The sequence below is a fragment of the Cebus imitator genome, unplaced genomic scaffold (genome assembly GCF_001604975.1).
Source record: "Cebus imitator isolate Cc_AM_T3 unplaced genomic scaffold, Cebus_imitator-1.0 Scaffold512, whole genome shotgun sequence".
Classification (NCBI taxonomy): domain Eukaryota; kingdom Metazoa; phylum Chordata; class Mammalia; order Primates; family Cebidae; genus Cebus; species Cebus imitator.
Window position 1 is genome coordinate 1,498,352 of NW_016107827.1, and position 18,536 is coordinate 1,516,887.

The 18,536-nt window shown below is 49.0% G+C and overlaps 1 protein-coding gene across 3 annotated transcripts in view; it reads right to left on the minus strand.

The window, feature by feature from the left end:
• The window catches only part of PXDN (peroxidasin), a 105,141-nt gene that overhangs the window by 47,713 nt on the left and 38,892 nt on the right, over window positions 1-18,536 (minus strand). For 2 of the 3 annotated variants that reach the window (XM_037733294.1, XM_017514043.2), the window contains exons 2-7: window positions 13,965-14,036; window positions 12,900-12,971; window positions 8,761-8,832; window positions 5,253-5,324; window positions 4,791-4,862; window positions 1,057-1,226 (exon numbers count right to left, since the gene is read on the minus strand). In XM_037733294.1, the coding sequence (XP_037589222.1) occupies window positions 1,057-1,226; window positions 4,791-4,801 (181 nt within the window). In that variant the 5' untranslated portion in view covers window positions 4,802-4,862; window positions 5,253-5,324; window positions 8,761-8,832; window positions 12,900-12,971; window positions 13,965-14,036. The remainder of the gene's footprint in view (window positions 1-1,056; window positions 1,227-4,790; window positions 4,863-5,252; window positions 5,325-8,760; window positions 8,833-12,899; window positions 12,972-13,964; window positions 14,037-18,536) is intronic. The other variant, XM_017514044.2, reaches the window with a different exon arrangement.

Genomic DNA, 18,536 nt, shown 5'->3' on the forward strand with positions numbered 1-18,536 from the left:
TATGTATGTGGATGGTAAATGGAATGTGTGTATGTGTGTATGTGCGTGTGTGTGGATGGTGTGTGTATGTGTTTGTGTGTGTCTAAATGGTATGTGTGTGGATGGCAAATGGTGTGTGTATATGTGCATGTGTGTGTGGATGCTGTGTCCGTGTGTGTGTGTCTGTAAGTGATGTGTGTGTGGATGGTAAATGGTGTGTGTGTGTGTGTATGCTGTGTGTGTGTGGATGGTGTATGTGTTTGTCTGTAAATGGTGTGTATGTATGTGGATGGTAAATGGAATGTGTGTGTGTGCGTGTGTGTGTGGATGGTGTGTGTCTGTGTGTATGTGTGTCTGTAAGTGGTGTGTGTGTGGATGGTAAATGGTGTGTGTGTGTGTGTGTGTGTATGCTGTGTGTGTGTGTGGATGGTGTGTGTATGTGTTTGTGTGTGTCTAAATGGTATGTGTGTGGATGGTAAATGGTGTGTGTATATGTGCATGTGTGTGTGGATGCTGTGTCTGTGTGTGTGTCTGTAAGTGGTGTGTGTGTGGATGGTAAATGGTGTGTGTGTGTGTGTATGCTGTGTGTGTGTGGATGGTGTGTGTATGTGTTTGTGTGTGTCTGTAAATGGTGCGTATATATGTGGATGGTAAACGGAATGTGTGTGTGTGTGCGTGTGTGTGGATGGCGTGTGTCTGTGTGTATGTGTGTCTGTAAGTGGTGTGTGTGTGGATGGTAAGTGGTGTGTGTGTGTGTGTGTGTGTATGCTGTGTGTGTGTGTGGATGGTGTGTGTATGTGTTTGTGTGTGTCTAAATGATATATGTGTGGATGGTAAATGGTGTGTGTATATGTGCATGTGTGTATGGATGCTGTGTCTGTGTGTGTGTGTGTCTGTACGTGGCGTGTGTGTGGATGGTAAATGGTGTGTGTGTGTGTGGATGCTGTGTGTGTGTGGATGCTGTGTCTGTGTGTGTGTGTCTGTAGGTGGTGTGTGTGTGGATGGTAAATGGTGTGTGTGTGTGTGTGTGTGTGTGTATGCTGTGTGTGGACGTTGTGTGCATGTTGGGCCACTCACCACAGTTCAGCTCTTCTGGGGTGATCGTCGCCACGGAGCGTCCCTGGATGCGTCTGGGATACTCACAGGTGGCCGCTGCCTGCGCATTCCCTGACTCTGCGTAGGTTTTCAGCAAATCCGCCAACCACAGGATTTCACAGTCGCAGTGAAGTGTGTTTGAGTCCAACCGCCTTCGGGAAGGAAGATGCAGTTGGTGAGACATGGGGCTGGTGGGTTTGTCCACCCATCCATCAGCCAGGGCTTCCAGGTCCTGCATCAGGGGACATGAGCCAGGCCTGCCGGGCATGCGGCATCGGGCTGGGACATGTCTCGTGGTGGAATCCAAGCCCCAGTGCCCGACTCAGGGAATGACGTAGAGACACACACATCACCAGGAAGAGCCCGGGGTGCACAGTCCCCTCGCCGCACTAACTGGAGAGGCGTGGGTGGTGTAGGGCAGGTGCACACCCAGACATAGGGTGTCACGTTCAAGGTGAAGGAGTGAGCAGGTGGCACAGGTCCGGAAAGTTTGTGAGGGAGACAGGGTGGGAGCCACTCACGGAAGTCAGTAACATGAGAACCCCTGCCACAAAACCACCGCCACCCAATGCCCATCATCACGGGCAGGACAGTTCCACACCAGCTCACTCTGTCCTGGGCCTGCTGGGGAAGGGGGGACAGGGCTGCGTCTCCCGGCTGGTTCACACCTAAGTCTCCTGAGGTCCAAGCTGACCTGGACAGTTTCTGGTGAACAACACATCCCGCCTCAACAAGGGGAACATGGGCAGGCTGTGCCCGCGCCCTGGGCAAAGCGCTATCTCTGCACATAAGGAAGCAGTTGTCTTGGGGGCAGAGGAGCTCCAGGTAGCAAACACAGGACAAGAGCTGGAAGAGGCTGGCACTAGACGGAGACAGCCAGGTGGGAAGGGGTCCCCAGGCCCCTCCGGCCGGCCTGCACATTAGAGCGGCTCACACTGGGGTGGAGCCCGCAGAGGTCTGCGTTGTTGGCGGCAATCAGGAGGCTGGCCCTCCTCTTCCTGGGTGGAATTCAGTCTGTGGGGTGGGAAGCCCGCTGGCGGAAAACACACTCTCTGGCTCTGCTACGGGTCTCTGTCCCCCTCCCCCCGTTTTTTCCCCTTGTTGCCCAATAAATCCCATTTTCCTCACTCTGCAAATAGTCTGTGAGCCTATATTTTTGTGGCCATGTAACAAGGACCCCATGTTTAACTGAACCAAGAAAAAGTCCTGTGACCGACGTGCTCACTACCAGCCCTCAGGAAGGCAGCCCCGAGTCACCGCCCTGCAGAGGGGGATGCGATCCCTAGAGTGCTCACCAGAGCTGCAGGGCGAGGGCATCACTTGGGGCCGATGCTGGCTCCATGAGGAAGGGGAGGCTACACCTCCCATCCAAGGTTCTCCGGGACATGAGCCCAGAGGGGACGGGAACACGGAGCTGGCCTCGCGACCAGAACCACCCTTTCCCTGGTGAGCAGGTACACAGCTCTCAGGTGAGGAGGCCGTGAGGGGACAGTGTCAGCCTTGTGCCCAGGGCACCCAACCTGTGCCCACAGCTGAAGGGCAGTACAGAACCATGGGCATAGGGCAAGACCCGGATGGTAACGTCAGGTATGTGGCATCTGGCCAGTCGGTCCTGGTGGAGTGAGCCGCTCAGAACCTGAGGAAGCACAGGACCCGCCCCCAGCCTTCATCTGCTCTGAAGGACAGAGGGCTATTCAGGAGGTCTGGAGGGGCGGGGCAGCCGGCCGGCCACCTGGCCTGGGGTTCCTCGGGGACCTGAGGTTCCCCAGGGACCTGAGGTTAGAGACTGCTCCCTCTGGGCAGACAGTGGCCAGGACACGGCGCGCCCTCTGGGCGCAGGTCTGTAAATTTATCACAGAATAGTATTTGAGCAACTTTAGTGAAGTGAGCAAACAGAAGCGGACCTTGCCAGACACCCAGAGAGAGGCTGAGAACGGAGAGAGGGCAGCTGTCAGCACCACCCCACGGTTACCAGTCTGCCCTGCTCTTGGCTGCTTTCTACAGCATTTCTCTGGTAATTTCTTTCTACTCTCTGTTATCTATCAGATATGGAAGTATTCATCCCGTCTTCCTACCCAGGATGGAGGTTTTGGTTTTTGGTTTTCTTTTGAGATGAAGTCTCGCTCTGTTGCCAGGCTGGAGTCTCGGCTCACTGCAACCTCCGCCTCCTGGGGTTAAGCGATTCTCCTGCCTCAGCCTCCCAAATAGCTGGGACTACAGGTGTGCACCGCCATGCCCAGCTATTTTTTGTATTTTTAGTAGAGACAGGGTTTCACCATGTTGGCCAGGCTGGTCTCAATCTCTTGATCCACCCGCCTCGGCCTCCCAAAGTGCTGGGATTACAGGCATGAGCTACTGCGCCCAGCCCAGGATGTAGTTTTTAGTTTAGCTTGTGATATCTTTATCCTAAAGGAAAAAAAAATCACAAATAGTTCTGAAGGTCTGTTTTACTCCACTTTCTTTCACTGAAGAGATAAACAAAAGACCACTCAGGAGTCAGGCTTCTTTCTTGGCATTTTCTGTTTCTTTCTAGGTTGAGTTCACTGCATACACCCAGGAATATCTAACTGAAAATAATCGCTTCAAGACCACGAAGGAAAACACCAAAAGAAGTCACAACTACTAAAACGCCTTAATAATACGAAATTACCAAGTATAAGGAAAAAGCATATTTGGAAATCTTGAAAAAAGGGTGGAGGCTGGGTGCGATGGCTCACATCTGTAATTCCAGCAGTTTGGGAGGCCGAGCTGGGCGGATCACCTGAGGTCAGGAGTTCTAGACCAGCCTGGCCAACATGACGAAATCCTATCTATTAAAAATGCAAAAATTAGCCGAGTGTGGTGGCAAACACCTGTAATCCCAGCTATTCGGAAGGCTGACGCATGAGAATCGCTTGCATCCGGGAGACAGAGGTTGCAGTGAGCTGAGATTGTGCCATTGCACTCCAGCCTCGGCAACAAGAACAGAACTCCATCTCAAAAAAAAAAAAGAAAGAAAAAAAGAAAAAAATGGGTGGAGGTCAGCCTCCTTAGTACACTGCAGAAAGAAACAGAATACAGTACAGAAGTCCTTTCTAGACCGGTTTTACTTCTACCAATAAAACATGCACTGTAATTACAAATTAATTGAAGAATTTAAAGATGATTTTTTAAAATGTTGGCTGGACATGGTGGCTCACGCTTATAATCCCAGCACTTTGGGAGGCTGAGGTAGATAGATAACTTGAGCTTAGGATGTCAAGACCAGCCCAGGCAACATGGCAAAACCCTGTTATTAAATAACAAATAAATAAAATAAAAAAGAAAAACAAAAAAACCCCACAAAATTACAAAAATTAGCTAGGCATGGTGGCATGTGCCTATAATCCCAGCTACTCAGCTCTCTGGGAGAATTGCTTGAGCCCTGGAGGTTGAGGCTGCAGTGAGCTGTGATCATGCCACTGCGCTCCAGCCTGGGCAACAGAGCAAGACGCTACCTGAAAAAAAAATTAAAGTCTTCATCGCCTATCAAAGGATTAACTGCTTGCCACGTTTTCTGAGCCACGTGTTTTTCATTTTGCTTTCTAATGGATTCGATCCATCCTCCATACAGACTCATTCTTTCCAAATCAGATTGTTATCAACATTTCGCAATACTTGAAAAAGAACCAGGCTAACGGATAAGAGAGAGAAGTAAAGCTTTGCAGCAAAGGAAACACAGAAGGTTCTATACTCACAGTCTCTTCATAGATTCCAAGTGATTAAATGTCCCTGGAACTAAATGTGTAATCCGGTTGTTATGTAAAAATCTGTTGAAAGAGATTTTACAACAAACCAATTTTGAAAGATATTTCTTAAAATGTGTAGCAGAGAATATATGCAGTCAAATATATATCAGCTTTAAAAGATCTCTGATGACATGTATTTAATACAAATGAATTCGAAAACAATGTTGTTTACTCCAGCAAAGAAATGGATTTGTTTCCTGTTTTATCAACACACTCAATTAAAGAGAAAATTATAAGCCCTATTTCTGAACTGTTAGACAAGAAATATGGAATTTACATGGAAACAGTTTTCAGGTGTTTAGCAGAGAGAGGCCTTCATCCAAGGCCTTCAAATACGTGACCCTCAGCTCAGGCCAGTGACGGAGGCCAGGGCTCTGTGAATGGAAAGGTGAGGGATTAAACAACACTCACAGCCTCTCAAGCTTCGGGAGATGCTGGAATGACTCTGGGTCCAAAGTTTCTATCTGATTAAAGTGCAGGTATCTAGAGGAATTAAAAGAAAAAAATAACATAACTTACAATTGAATTTATTTTCTCAGATCCAGATTTTTACCCAAAATTTTTTTCTTTGTCATTTCAAATTCGGATATCAATAGGTAGCTCGCTAGACTTCCTAACTGTGTGGAAAATACATAAAATAATGAAATGATTAGATAAATACAAATGATCACTGGGCACAGACGTGCGCCTAAGTGACTGGATATGGGTGAGCGGGGCCTGGAGGTGCTCACTGGGCTCCTTTACGCTCCGTGAGAACGGCGTTGCTGACTCAGCCCAGCCATTTCCACCTCCAAAAGATGTGGGAAAAAGCAAACATCAAAAGCATAACTTCACTGAAAGCACACACATAAACACGTGAGTCCCATCCCTCAGATCTTCTAACTTGTATATGAATGTGGCAGGGGCATTTTCACTTCGGCACAGAGTATGCTGTCAGATACGAAGATATCCCTCAAGACCACAAAGGAAACACAAAAAGAATGTCACCCGCGCTTCTCCACCAGTCCTGAAGGGTTAAGTCAGAGGGCGCCTTTCCTCGGGTGCCCTTGATGGCACCGAATTCCGGGGTCTCTGCTTCTTTCCACGGCACCTGTCTCCCAACTTCTACAATGTACACCTTTGGTACAGCTCGTTCTTTCTAATGTTTCCTGAACACGAATTTTCTCACTTTGAAAAGTGGGTTTTCCTCTCAAGTCAAACACAAAGTCAGGCCTCTCCCTGGAGTGCTCTGCTGGGAGACCCCCTCCTGAACATTCCGGCATCCACTAGCACGCATTCTAAATGACGACTTCAGGAGGCCAGCGTTGAGTGACAGAAGCAGCACGCCCGCGGGGAGTGGTCGTTGTAACGCCACAGGAAGGAAGCGTCCTCAGAACGCATGCCCGAGAATCAGGTCTGTGGGCATCTTGAGACCACTGTCACCGCCAGGGACCAGAGCGCGGCTGCCATCACCCACCCTGCCCCTACGCCAGCTTCCCAGGCAGCACCCACACGGGCCACGCTGAGTCTCTGCGGACACCTGCAGCCAGAGGGCCCCAAACGCAGACCCTCCCTGCCCCTCCCCTGGGACAGGTCTGGGCCCAGCACTCCACGCACGAATGGGAAACACGAGGGAAGGAAAATCTAGAGCAGGAAGAGGAGGAAAATCACTGTTTGTGAGCATGACGGGTGGGCACATGGCACAGGGCCCAAGGGAGGCAGACCCCGACAGAATCCCTGGAGCCCCGTCTCTGCCAGCAGCATGCTGACAGGGCGCCTGTGGTTTTTTGGGGTCCTTAGCCTTTCGCAGCCCATGCCAGTTGGGGGTCAGATGAGAGACCTAGGCAGCACTACCCCATGGAGGCTGTGAGCTGCCCCAGGAGGTTTCAGGGCCGCAGGCAGGGTGGAGTTCCCCAGGCAAAGGCCAGAAGGCCGAGGAGAGCTGATGGGGGAAGGAAGTGGGGATCTCAACCCCACAGACAGCGGACGCTGGCAAAATCCCTCCACCCACATTGCAGTGCAGGCTGGCCAGAGGCACGCGGGAGCACGGCTGCACAGGTGCTAAAGGAAATACAGTCCAGGGACCACAGGATCTTAGGGGTCCTGGGGCTCCGCACAGCCGGGGTGTTTTACAACCCTCCCTGAACAGCTGAGGACACAGAGGACCACAGATAAAAAATCACTCCCCAAGGATGCCGAAGTCACCACTGAATTCAAATGCACGTTTCCCAATTGGCCAGGCGTGTTTTCTGACCTGTGTCCACAGCTTCCTAAGGAGTCTTTCTGGATCAGAGTTATTCAGTGCCCCCAGGGGCTGCCTCTGCGGGCTCCAGGGAGTCCCGCATTCCGGCTCCCAGCGCCACTAGGAATGCATGTTTTCAACAGTTCCAGGCTGCAGAGCACATCCTAGGAAGGGGTGCAGGAGGCAAGGTCTGCACAAGCCACCCTCCCTGGACACACAGCACCTGGCCAGTCTCTCACTGAGGTCTAGATGGACTTGCTTATCTCCTTCCCAACAGCTCCCTGCCTGCCTGAGGGTGGGGGCTGGGTGGCCCTCAGGCTCACTATACAGCTTCACTGCACAGAACCCAAGGTGCAGCACCAGAGACCCCAGCTCACCTAACCCTGGGTGCTGAAGGCAGCCTGGCCAGCTCAGGAAGTCTCCCCAGCATCCAAAAGTTTCTGGAACACCTATTTGGTGATTCCCAGATGCTCTTCGTGTTCAGCCTCATTTCTGCCCTGACTTGCCCTTTTCTTCCTTAAAAATATCACTGGACTCACCCAGCACCAAGCCAGATGAGCATCTTCCGACCCACTCAGGATCTAAGAACGGTCTGCGATGAAGAATTTCTCACTCCCACTGAGTGAAATGCTTGCTGCATATGAGAACTTGCTTCTTGGCAAGCTCTTCCTACGTCTGGGGGTTCCCTGGGTACCTCCACGTGTCTCTGCAATGAGCTGCACAGTCCTTCTCTGTACACAAGACGATCTCTTCCCAAAGCTCCCCACGCCCTGTCCCTGCTCACTTGAATAAACACACACTTCGGGAAACACAAGCACTGTGGTCCTCAGGGCGCTTCGTCCCCAAGTGGTCTCTCCCCGGCACCGCCTGGTCTCAAACGCGCTGACAACATTGCTGTGTCCGGTCAGCCAGTGGCCCGTGACCACAGACCAGCAGCTGCAGCAGGAGGACGTCACGCCACATCACAGCTGACAGCTGTTTCCATCCGCACCCCTAAAACCAGGACAGCTTGCAGCTCCGCAAGAGTGGGCTCAGCTTGCCGAGTGAAAAATGGCAGGCTGTGCAAACAAACGGGAACGAGCCCTCCTTTTCACCAGGACCTTGTCATGAAAAATCAACATGCTGACTTCACGGCAAAGGACACCGTCACGCGTGGCCACAGAAACTAACAGCGTTTCATTACACGCCACCCACACTAACTAGAACTACAAGGGAAGAGAGGCTTTCCTCAATAATGGAATCACAATGGGAGAGATTCAGCTTCACACGTTCACAGTCACAATGAGGGGCAGTGAAGGTGGCAAAGAGCCCTCCCATCCCTGGCACCCTGGGCATTTACCCGGTGAAGGATGCCTTGATCAGACTCGTGCACCTGCCTGTCTCTCCCCTAACATGTGACACGGGTTCCATCCAGCCTACTGTCCTTGGTGTCAGGAGGGCATGGCCCAGGGCCTGGTGCCGCCGTAGGGGAGACCAGCGATGCCTCCTGAGGGTGGGTGGCGGGCTGGCTGGGTGGAAGCTGGGGCGGGGGGCGAAGGACCCGCCCGTCCCTGATTTTCCGTCTTCATGCAGGTCCTCCCGCACCTCAGGCAGCGCAGTCATGCATCATGCAAACAGCAAGCTCAGAGCACTGGTCCCTACAGGAGGAAAGGAGCCAGCGGCACCCAAGACTAAAGCACGAACAGGAGGGGCACTTACAGTTGCTCTAGAGAGGCAAGTCCCTTAAACGCTTGCCTGTCAATTGACTGGATCTCATTCTTGTACAGATAGCTGAAACAAGAAACATTGGGGAGCATTAGCACACAGACAGGAGGTCAAACTTCAGACGGAAAAGAAGAATTGCATTGACACACGGAGACCGTTTCAAAATGAACGGCTGTATTAGAATGCAAACGGGCCACCTGCACTGTGACAACACTGCCTCTCCCAGGGGCTTCCCTTCCCTCAAATCTCAAGTGGGCCAAAAGCAACCGGTGCCCGCTGAAGGTGACCAAGCCCTGCTAGGGGTTTTTCAGGTAATTCACAGACCCTAGACTACGGCTGATGAATTGCCCACAATACATTTGCTTCAAAGCCTTAAAAAGAAAACCATTTTCCACAGGCATGTATAATGCATTGGTTATAAGATTCTATAACTGATATTGACATGTCTGTAAAACACCTAGAAATAATTTGGGGAGTAGACAATATGAAGACCGAATGTCTCTTGAATAACTCACCGCTGGAACTATTCTTATAAAACAGAAGCATCAAAGGCTATCGGAAGAGCCACACAATTTGTATAGAGTGCTTGAAAATCTCAATAGAAGAATCCTATTTGCTAACATATTGACTTGGAATGTCAGTGTCCACACATCGAGCTCTGGGAATACGACCACTCTCTCACTCCGTACTGCCTGGGGCTGAGCGGTCCCGGTAGAGACTATGCCGCCCACCGAGGCCTGCCTGCACAGAGAACATGTGCCAAGCCTGACCTGACGGATGGAGGCTGAAAATTTCCACACCAAAGTATCACAATTCCAAAAAGAGCCACGAAACCACGTGCATCGGACCCATCCATCTTCGACGTGACGTGGTCCACCACGTCACAGTGCTGGGCCAGCAGCTTGCGGGTCCCCAAGAAGGCTGTGAATCTGTGTCTGTGCCCAGACATGGGGACACCTGCCACTACCGTCCCTTAGAATCCCTGGGCTCCATCTCTGATACAGAAGACTGGCAAGTCAAAATCCACGCTTTTCCTACTTTTCCAATTCAGGCAGACACGTCTCTTAGAAACTGATGGCTTAGGGCTGGGTTTCAGCTACTTGCTCCACTCCATAAACATTTTTTGTCTTAATGCTTACAATATTAAATAACTCATATCCAGAAGGGCCGAGTGTTTGACTGGGATGAAATTAATAACGTCGGGGGCAGAATGCAGTTTCACAGGACCTGCACTGCCAGCCCGAGTTCTTACAGCCCAGCTAAGCAGATTTCACTTCCTCCCTCTGTGCAGATTTGCAGAGCTGATCTCATCAAGAGTTACAAGCCTTCACACGAACCGACCAGAACTCCCCAGCGACCCAGAGCCCAGTGCCCGCAGCAGAGGCCTGGCAAGGTCCCCACTTCTCCAGGCCACAGGCGTGGGATCCTTGAACTCCCACTGAACACCTGGGTCTGTTTCCTCTGCTCTAAAACGGACAGAAGCCGTTTAGTATATATATATATAAAGCTCTTAGAATATGGTCCTGTACATATTAACGGCTGTTCACATGTGAGTTGTTACAATACTTCTGGAGAAGGCAAGTTTAAATGTAATTTTCTGTGCCCATTTCTTAAAAAACACAAATTATCAAGGAGAACATCACATTAGATGTACTTTAAAAAATGAAAGGAAATGAATCTTTTTAAAGAATACATAGGACAACTGAATCAAACATGTATGAATGTGTCTTTATAAAGATATTGGAATGTAATTTGTTTTATAATAGTTACTTATCATAATAATAAATTGTGATTTTCTGCTTCATCATAGAGCTGACCCTTGATGAGTCCTAACTGTCTCAAGAAATAATTTCATTAAAAAATGCGAACTGAAGGGAAGGCTTATGCCCTACTAGAAGTAACTGAAGTTCCAAGAAATAAGAATTACTCAACTTTCACAAGTATACTTTGGTACTGACTCAATATACAAGGCTGAAATAATCAAAAAATTTCAGGAGGGTTCTTAAGCACATAGGTTACACACAGTTTAAATCACAGCATTTAAGTCTTACAGTTTCCTAAATCACACTTATCAAATGCACCCACCAGTGAGAGCTGAGGAGGCAGAGGCGGCAGCTGCTGTATAAAGGGGTCCCCCGGCCTCTCTGGACAGTTCCCTGCTCTGCCCTGGTCTTTAGTCTGTTTCTGAGTCATGACCTACGGACCCTTCACCACCAGTCTGTCCTTCCTCCACCCCAGTGATCTGTGTCCTCGGCGGCCAGGGACACCACAGCTTGTTACCAAGGGAGAGAGGGAAGAGTTTGGGGTGCAGGTGCAGCAGAGGAGGTCGGACAGTGAAAACACCTCCTAAACAACTTCACTTTGAACACGTTTGCTAAGTTGCTCTTAATGATTCAAAACCAGTAACAAAAAATAAAGTAAAATAATTTAAAAACGCGTTAAACCTATTAAACACACATACACACACACAAGGAATGCTGGCTGTCAGCTGACTGCACCTACTTTCCAGGAAACAAAAGCCCTCTTCTGGAGCTTGCACAACACTCGAAATACCAAAAAAGAGAAAAGGGTAAATAAACAAAGAAAAGGCCTGTCTCTCATTTTAGAAATGTGGGGCAAGGCTTAGTCATGTTTATATGAAGTTTAAAATTGACATCCTACTCCAACAATGATGGAGGGGAAAAGCGTGCATGTAACACTGTCAAATATCTTCACGGAGGAAACACAGAGCCAGACAGAGCCGGAATCCAAGCGGATTTCAGAATATACATCAACAATAACAAGACGGCTTTGTTTTAAAACGCAAAATAACCAGAGCATCAGGACAAATACCTAATGCATGTGGGGCTTAAAACCTAGATGAGAGGTTGATGGGTGAGCAGACCGCCACGGCACACGTATACCTACAGAGCAAACCTGCACGTTCTGCACACGCATCCCAGAACTTAGTAAAATAAAATAAAAAAAAATTAAATCAAATAAAAAACAAATACAATTTAAAAATCAAAATAACCTAAACATGTTTTGGTTCACTTATGATATAAATTTCCAATAAAAATAGCCGAAATAAATCACTGTTATTAAAAACAGCGCTCTTTGAAAGTGACTAAGCCTTTTTTTTTTTTTGAGACGGAGTTTCGCTCTTGTTACCCAGGCTGGAGTGCAATGGCGCGATCTCGGCTCACCGCAACCTCCGCCTCCCGGGTTCAGGCAATTCTCCTGCCTCAGCCTCCTGAGTCGCTGGGATTACAGGCACGTGCCACCATGCCCAGCTAATTTTTTGTATTTTTAGTAGAGACGGGGATTCACCATGTTGACCAGGATGGTCTCGATCTCTTGACCTCGTGATCCACCCGCCTCGGCCTCCCAAAGTGCTGGGATTACAGGCTTGAGCCACCGCGCCCGGCAAAAGTGACTAAGTCTTAAAAGAATGATCTGCTAGAAGCACACGGCACATCCTTCAGCATCTCCGACTTTACAGCAAGCACGTGTGTGACTGAGACTAGACCAGCGCTTCCCAGGAAGCTCGTTTTCTAAACTGCAAAACTGATTTCAACAAGCAGAAGATGCATTAAATGAAAATAAATCGATTAAAATCAGTTTTTAAAAGTGAAATAAAATTTAACCGCACAAAAATAAGACGTGAAATCACTTAGAGAAAGACAAGAAAATCTGCAGGAATTAGTGACATTTCACCGCCATTAGTTATTTAGATTTTACATTTCACCTACAGCTGGAAAGGCAGCTGGAAACGATTTTGACAGCTGCTATTTTGCAAAACACCTGTCAGCTGTTCCTATCGACAACGGAGTGTGTCACCACTTCCCCCTCTGGAAGCGTCATCATTACTTCTAGAGCAATTTTCAGAGGCTGTGCATTTTAATTTTATGCAGTGTATTTTACTAAGGCTTAGTGATGAATCACTAAAAATCACATAATGTAGCACTTTATCAACGACAACCTATTTTTGTAATCCCAGCTAAATTTTTACTCACCTTCTGAAAATAAAACCTCATTTAAATGGATATATTTACAATAACTCACAAACAGCACAAAATTTACCTCTATTTTTAAGTATAATCTAATTATAGATATCATAAGTTTTTAGGTTAAAGAACTGATCATTAACTTACAGATATTTTAAATTTTCCAAGTCTTCAAATGCTCCACTAGGTATCCTCTTGATCTGATTATTATTGAGAAGCCTATGAAAAAGAGTCAATCAGAATTTTTAAAAACAACAGAAAACAAACTTCAAAGTTGTGTTAAAACATTCCAACAGCCTTGGAAAAGGTCATATAATAAAACTCAGTAACAGACTCGCTGTCAACATTCAATGAACGCTGAATTCGCGCGGGACAAAACACGGCTTTAGTGTTTAACCATCATCATGAGAAAGTTGCTCAGCCATGGTGTCCGTGCCACTCCACAATCTCCACCTTTTGACACAGTAAGAAAAAACTCCTTCCCTCCTATAGAAAGGAGTTTATTCCTTTATCCTGCTGTCTCTTAGACTTTCTGTTTCAGCCAGGGCTGCGGCCAGTGCTAAGGCAGTCATGGGAGGAGGGCAGTCTGGGTGGGCGGGCAGGACAGCAAAGGTGGGCCCTGTGACCCGTGCTCCATTCATGTGCACAGACAAGGACCTGGTGAAAGAGGCCCCAGGCCCCTTGACCCTGGTGGCCCAGGCGGTCCCTGCTCCCCATGACCCTGCCCTTACGCCATGTGCTCAGTCCTGGTGCGGAAGGGAACTAGCTTCCGCTGCACTGGGCGTGTCCTGCAGAGCCTGGGGTCTGCACAGCAGCACTGGACCCGGCCCGGCCTGCTCCCTCCGGGCATCATGGGACTCGCTTCAGTCCACTCCATGCGCAGAAGCAGCACTGTCCTGCTCAACCTTGTCACAGAGGAGGTGCAGGAGCACACAGAGGCCAGCCTGACCCCAGCAAGGGCTGAGTGATTCTGGAGCAAGTGACCCATGTGAAGGCCACGGGCAAGCTCAGCGGTCAGCATGGGTCCCAGTGTAGGCACACAGCCATGACACGGGACACACACTGGCCACGGTCCTGGACTTTCCACCCTCACTTTCCTTCTCTACTTTTCCCCACCATGCCTACTGATTGTGGATGATGAGTTCACCTGCAGGTAAATGACATATTGATTCCTGTTTTTCTATTAGTTTCCAGTAGAATATTTCTACTCACAAGGTGTTCAAGTTCCTCAGCCGCCTGAATGCCCCAGGTTGGATCTCTCTGATTCTGTTAAAGCGAAGATCTCTGTGAAGAAACAAGGAAGGTATTAGGTGAAAAAAATCTACAAACATCGTTACTTCTTCGCTGTTCTTAGTTTCAAAATAGTGACAGTGCATTTAAAATATTCAACCACTTCACTCCTTACAAGAATCTCTTTTCACTGAGGCCAATAAGTATATGAATATTTATCTCAATGGTGGGACAACAATATCACAGTACAGAATTTTTGAAAACAGTAATTATGGGGAAAAAAGTTACATAAACCACCTGAACACCCTATCTTTGGCAACCCCCTGGAAAATGTCGTGTTGGTAAGTCTTAATAAACATAGGTGAGGTTTGACAACTTTCAAGAAGAGAGTCACTCCACCTGTGCAACTGAGGAAACACTTTAGAGTTTACGCCAATGATTTCACGAGCGGGAATTTGGCTGTTCCTCAGTCAACTACCTGAAGTGTTACCTTTATGAGATTTAAGCTGAATGCCTCAAAACCACGAAAGTGAATTCAGCATGCTAACCGGGGAAAATAGGCTCTCTCACGTATGGGTTTCACCCTAATGATTCCAAACAAGTATTTTCAGTAAAGTTAAACTTCCACTGTTCAAGCAGTTATTCATATTTCGGGGGTGGAGAGAGGTTCCAAATAGCCCATGAGAGACCAGAGGGTGCGCCAGGATCAACACAGAGACTGAATCTGGGGCTCGACGGAGAGGCGCTTTCTTTCCTGCTGACGCCATGCTCAGGCAGAGCAAGCTGGAGAGGCCTCCACCGTCGAGGAGGGCCTGGGGGCAGGACAGGCAGTCAGGTCGGAGGCCTGAAGGCAGCAAGGGGAAGTGTGGAGACGCAGAGGCACTGTTAATACAGTTACATTAAAACTATAAGTTGAACAGATATAGAAGCCACTGAGAAATAAACAGAAAGACCAATTTCTTTACCAAATACTCTTAGGAAAATTAAAATTCCTTACTCACAGGTCCAGTCCCTTTCCATATAGTCCAGTAGGGATGGGTATGGGATTGGAACTGTGTCTCCCCAAAATTCACATGTGGAAGCGCTCAAGCCCCAGTGCCTCAGACGGGACTAAGTTTGGTCATTAAGGGATTGCAGGTAAGGTAAGGTCAGTAGGGTATCATAACACAACATGTTCGTGACCTTTTAAGGAATCCGATTATACTATCCCAATGTAATAATCCTTGTCAGCAGTTTGTAGAATTGGCTCTGGTTTATGGCTCAATAAAATACTTCAAAAAAAGTATGTGTGTCACTGACAGTAGCAGCATCTAGCCTAGGAGTCAGCGTGTGAAGCTGTCCTTCCCAGCCCCGCCCCGTGCTGTGGGTCCAATTCTCCCAGAGGAGAAGGAGAAGGCGGATCCGCTCTGCCCATCGGGCTCTCCTGGCCATCATTCCACACTGTGCCCTCACACCGGGCTCACTTTCCTTGGTGATGCCCACTGCCCACCAACAGCCTTCTCACACGCACCCTCCCCTGCACTGCCATGTCCTTTTTAAATAGATGAGATTTTAATTTACATTCATGTTCAGAATATCACCAGTGGCTCCACGTACTCTCCACGTAGGAGCTGCTGAAAGTCAGAGCTGCCAAAACTGGGAGGCGGTGCTGGAGGAGGACACTGGAGGGTAAAGCAGCCGTCCAGGATGCCCACTCATCCACACGGAAAACAAGGACCAGTGCAGGCAAGGGGAGGACTGGGACCAGCTGCAATTTCAGGATAAACAAATGATTGCAAAGAAGCTCCCGCACCTGAGACCCAGCAAGCAGAGGGGCTGCCCAGCATGTGAACAGGTAAGAAGGCTGTCCTGGAGCGCCCAGCCACGTGCCACAGCTTAGAGAAGAAATCAACCCCGACCACACCGAATCCAGAAACCAGGCTGCACCTCCAGAGCAGAGGATGGAGCAAGCACCACTTGCTCTGACTCCCTGTTCCCCGTGGGAACCCACATGCAAGTCCCAGAGGAGGCAACGCAACAACGTGGAAGCTGGAGAGCGAGATGTGGACTTGGCCACGGGAGCCTGGGGAGGCTGCAGGAACAGCTGCAAACCCAGCCTCCCGACGTGCTGTGGACTTGGCCACGGGAGCCTGGGGAGGCTGCAGGAACAGCTGCAAACCCAGCCTCCCGACGTGCTGTGGACTTGGCCACGGGAGCCTGGGGAGGCTGCAGGAACAGCTGCAAACCCAGCCTCCCGACGTGCTGTGGACTTGGCCACGGGAGCCTGGGGAGGCTGCAGGAACAGCTGCAAACCCAGCCTCCCGACGTGCTGTGGACTTGGCCAAGGAGCCTGGGGAGGCTGCAGGAACAGCTGCAAACCCAGCCTCCCGACGTGCAGGTCTTTCGCCAAATCTGAAGTTGGATCCACCAAACCCCTGGCGTGATGGGCAGAGAGGTGCCGTCCCATATACAAGCCCCTGCGCCCTGGGTCTGTGCACCTGAGAGGTGGCCAGTTTTGAGCAAAAGTGCAAAACTCACACTGGACCTCAAGGACTTCCTACAAACAACAGAACATAAGTATATCTTCCATAACTTTCATGTTGAGTACACGCTGAACTATGTACAAGTTTTGCATGCAGGGTTAATTAAAACATTTTTTAAATTAACTGTTTCTAATTTTTTTTCACAGACTGACCGCAAAATGTTAAATTACAAAAGTAGTTATCATGGTATTTCTGTGGGATGGCACTGGCCTAGTTAAGGGGATCATTTCACAACCTGCTTACAGCAGTTAGACCTCCCACCACGTTCTTAGCCAGGCTACCAAAAAAGAGTTCTAGTATGAAGAGGGCAAAACAGAGTGTCCCCTTTACTGCAAAGGGGGTTATCTTAACAGACAAAGTGAAACAATGAAAAAAGAATCAAACTGAAATTCTAGAACTGAAAAATGTAATAGCTGAAATGAAAAGTTCATTGTACGGACTTAACATACTTAATAATGCAGAGGGGAGTGAACTTGGGAGCTACTAAATATTAGAAATGATCTCATCTGAGGAACAGAGATAAAAAGACACTCATACACCAACATTATACACGCACGTGTTCATCTGCATGTGTGTGTTGTTTACATTTTCTGTCTGACACCACAGCACATGAAAGGAGCTAGAAAGATTGCCACCAAACGGGAGCATATGTTTGGGGTGGGCTGACTTACATACAGCTACATCTGCATGCATGTCACTGGGGGGAACTGGAGCTGCCTCAGAAACCTGCCTCCTCCAGAGCAACAGAACGGGCAGGGGGTCCAGGTCCTCACGGCTCCGTCCCCGAGAGACAAACTCAGAGCATTAAGACACCACAGACATGGGAAACCAATGTTCCTTTCAAATATGAACCCCATCTTCAAGGGCATGAAGACAAACGCAAGGGCTGATTTTTGCCTAAATCACTTTTCAAGTTGCCAGATGCTAGAGAGGTCAGGAGGGGTCTGCACGCCACGCAGCAGCCAGGATTCTGCTGTTCCACAGCAGCACTTGGGAGCCTGTTTGAAAAGCAAACCCCAGGCACCGCCCCAAATCTCCAGAATCAGAAGCTCTGGGAGTGGGTCCCAATAACGTGGGTTCTGATAAGATTTCCAGGTGATTCTAAGCAAGGTAAAGTTTGAAAGGCATTGTTCTTCAGGAATGCTGAAGGTGTAATGCAAATACACACTGTGTATATCGTTAAGCGTGCTTGAGTGTGAGTCGATACAGGAAAGGCATTTGCACACATGCACACTCACAAACACTAGCAGTGGCATCTGCTCATTTCCTCTGCCTTTCTTCCACATCTGATCCTCAGCTAACTGGCCATTATTGGCATAAAGCTTATAATCAATGTAAAGCTAAACTCTCCCATTAAAAAGTGCTTAAGTCTAAGAGCAGGATATAAGGGCTCCCCATGTCATAAATTTGAAAGTGACGTTTGCACATGTCTGGGTGGAACAGGCGTGTGGGGACGCATTTGATCCCTGCGTTATGCACCCACGTGTGACTCCATTACTTGACAAGCAGAATTATTATTTTAACAACCATAATAAATATTTCCACAAATAATCCTAACTGGGGGGAAAAAAAACAACCTTCCCCAAACCTTGAAGATTTAAAGAGCACTTCAACAAGCCTTCCTTGGCTCTTCTGGAGAGCTCCATGCTCCCACCCACCTCCTGTAGTGCTGGCTCCCCAAGGGGCTGCGGGCGCTGGAGAGGGACCCTGGGCAGATGTGACCGCGTGGCCCTGGCTGTGTGCCACATGCCAATGAGTGGGGCCACTGGGTCACCTGCCGCCCACAGCCTGCTGGACCACTTCCCCCAACAAGCAAGGGGCTCTGGCACTCCCTCCATGAAGTAAGTTGACATGATTAGAATGGAGATAGATTCTAGAAAGTTCTGGGAAACCTGTAAGTGGAGTGATTACTAAAGCGAGTGGAACACAGATGAACATTGAGGGCTGACATCAGACAGGGCAGCCGTGAGCTGTCGCCGACATCAGACGGGGCCGCCGTGGGCTGTCGCCGACATCAGACGGGGCCGCCGTG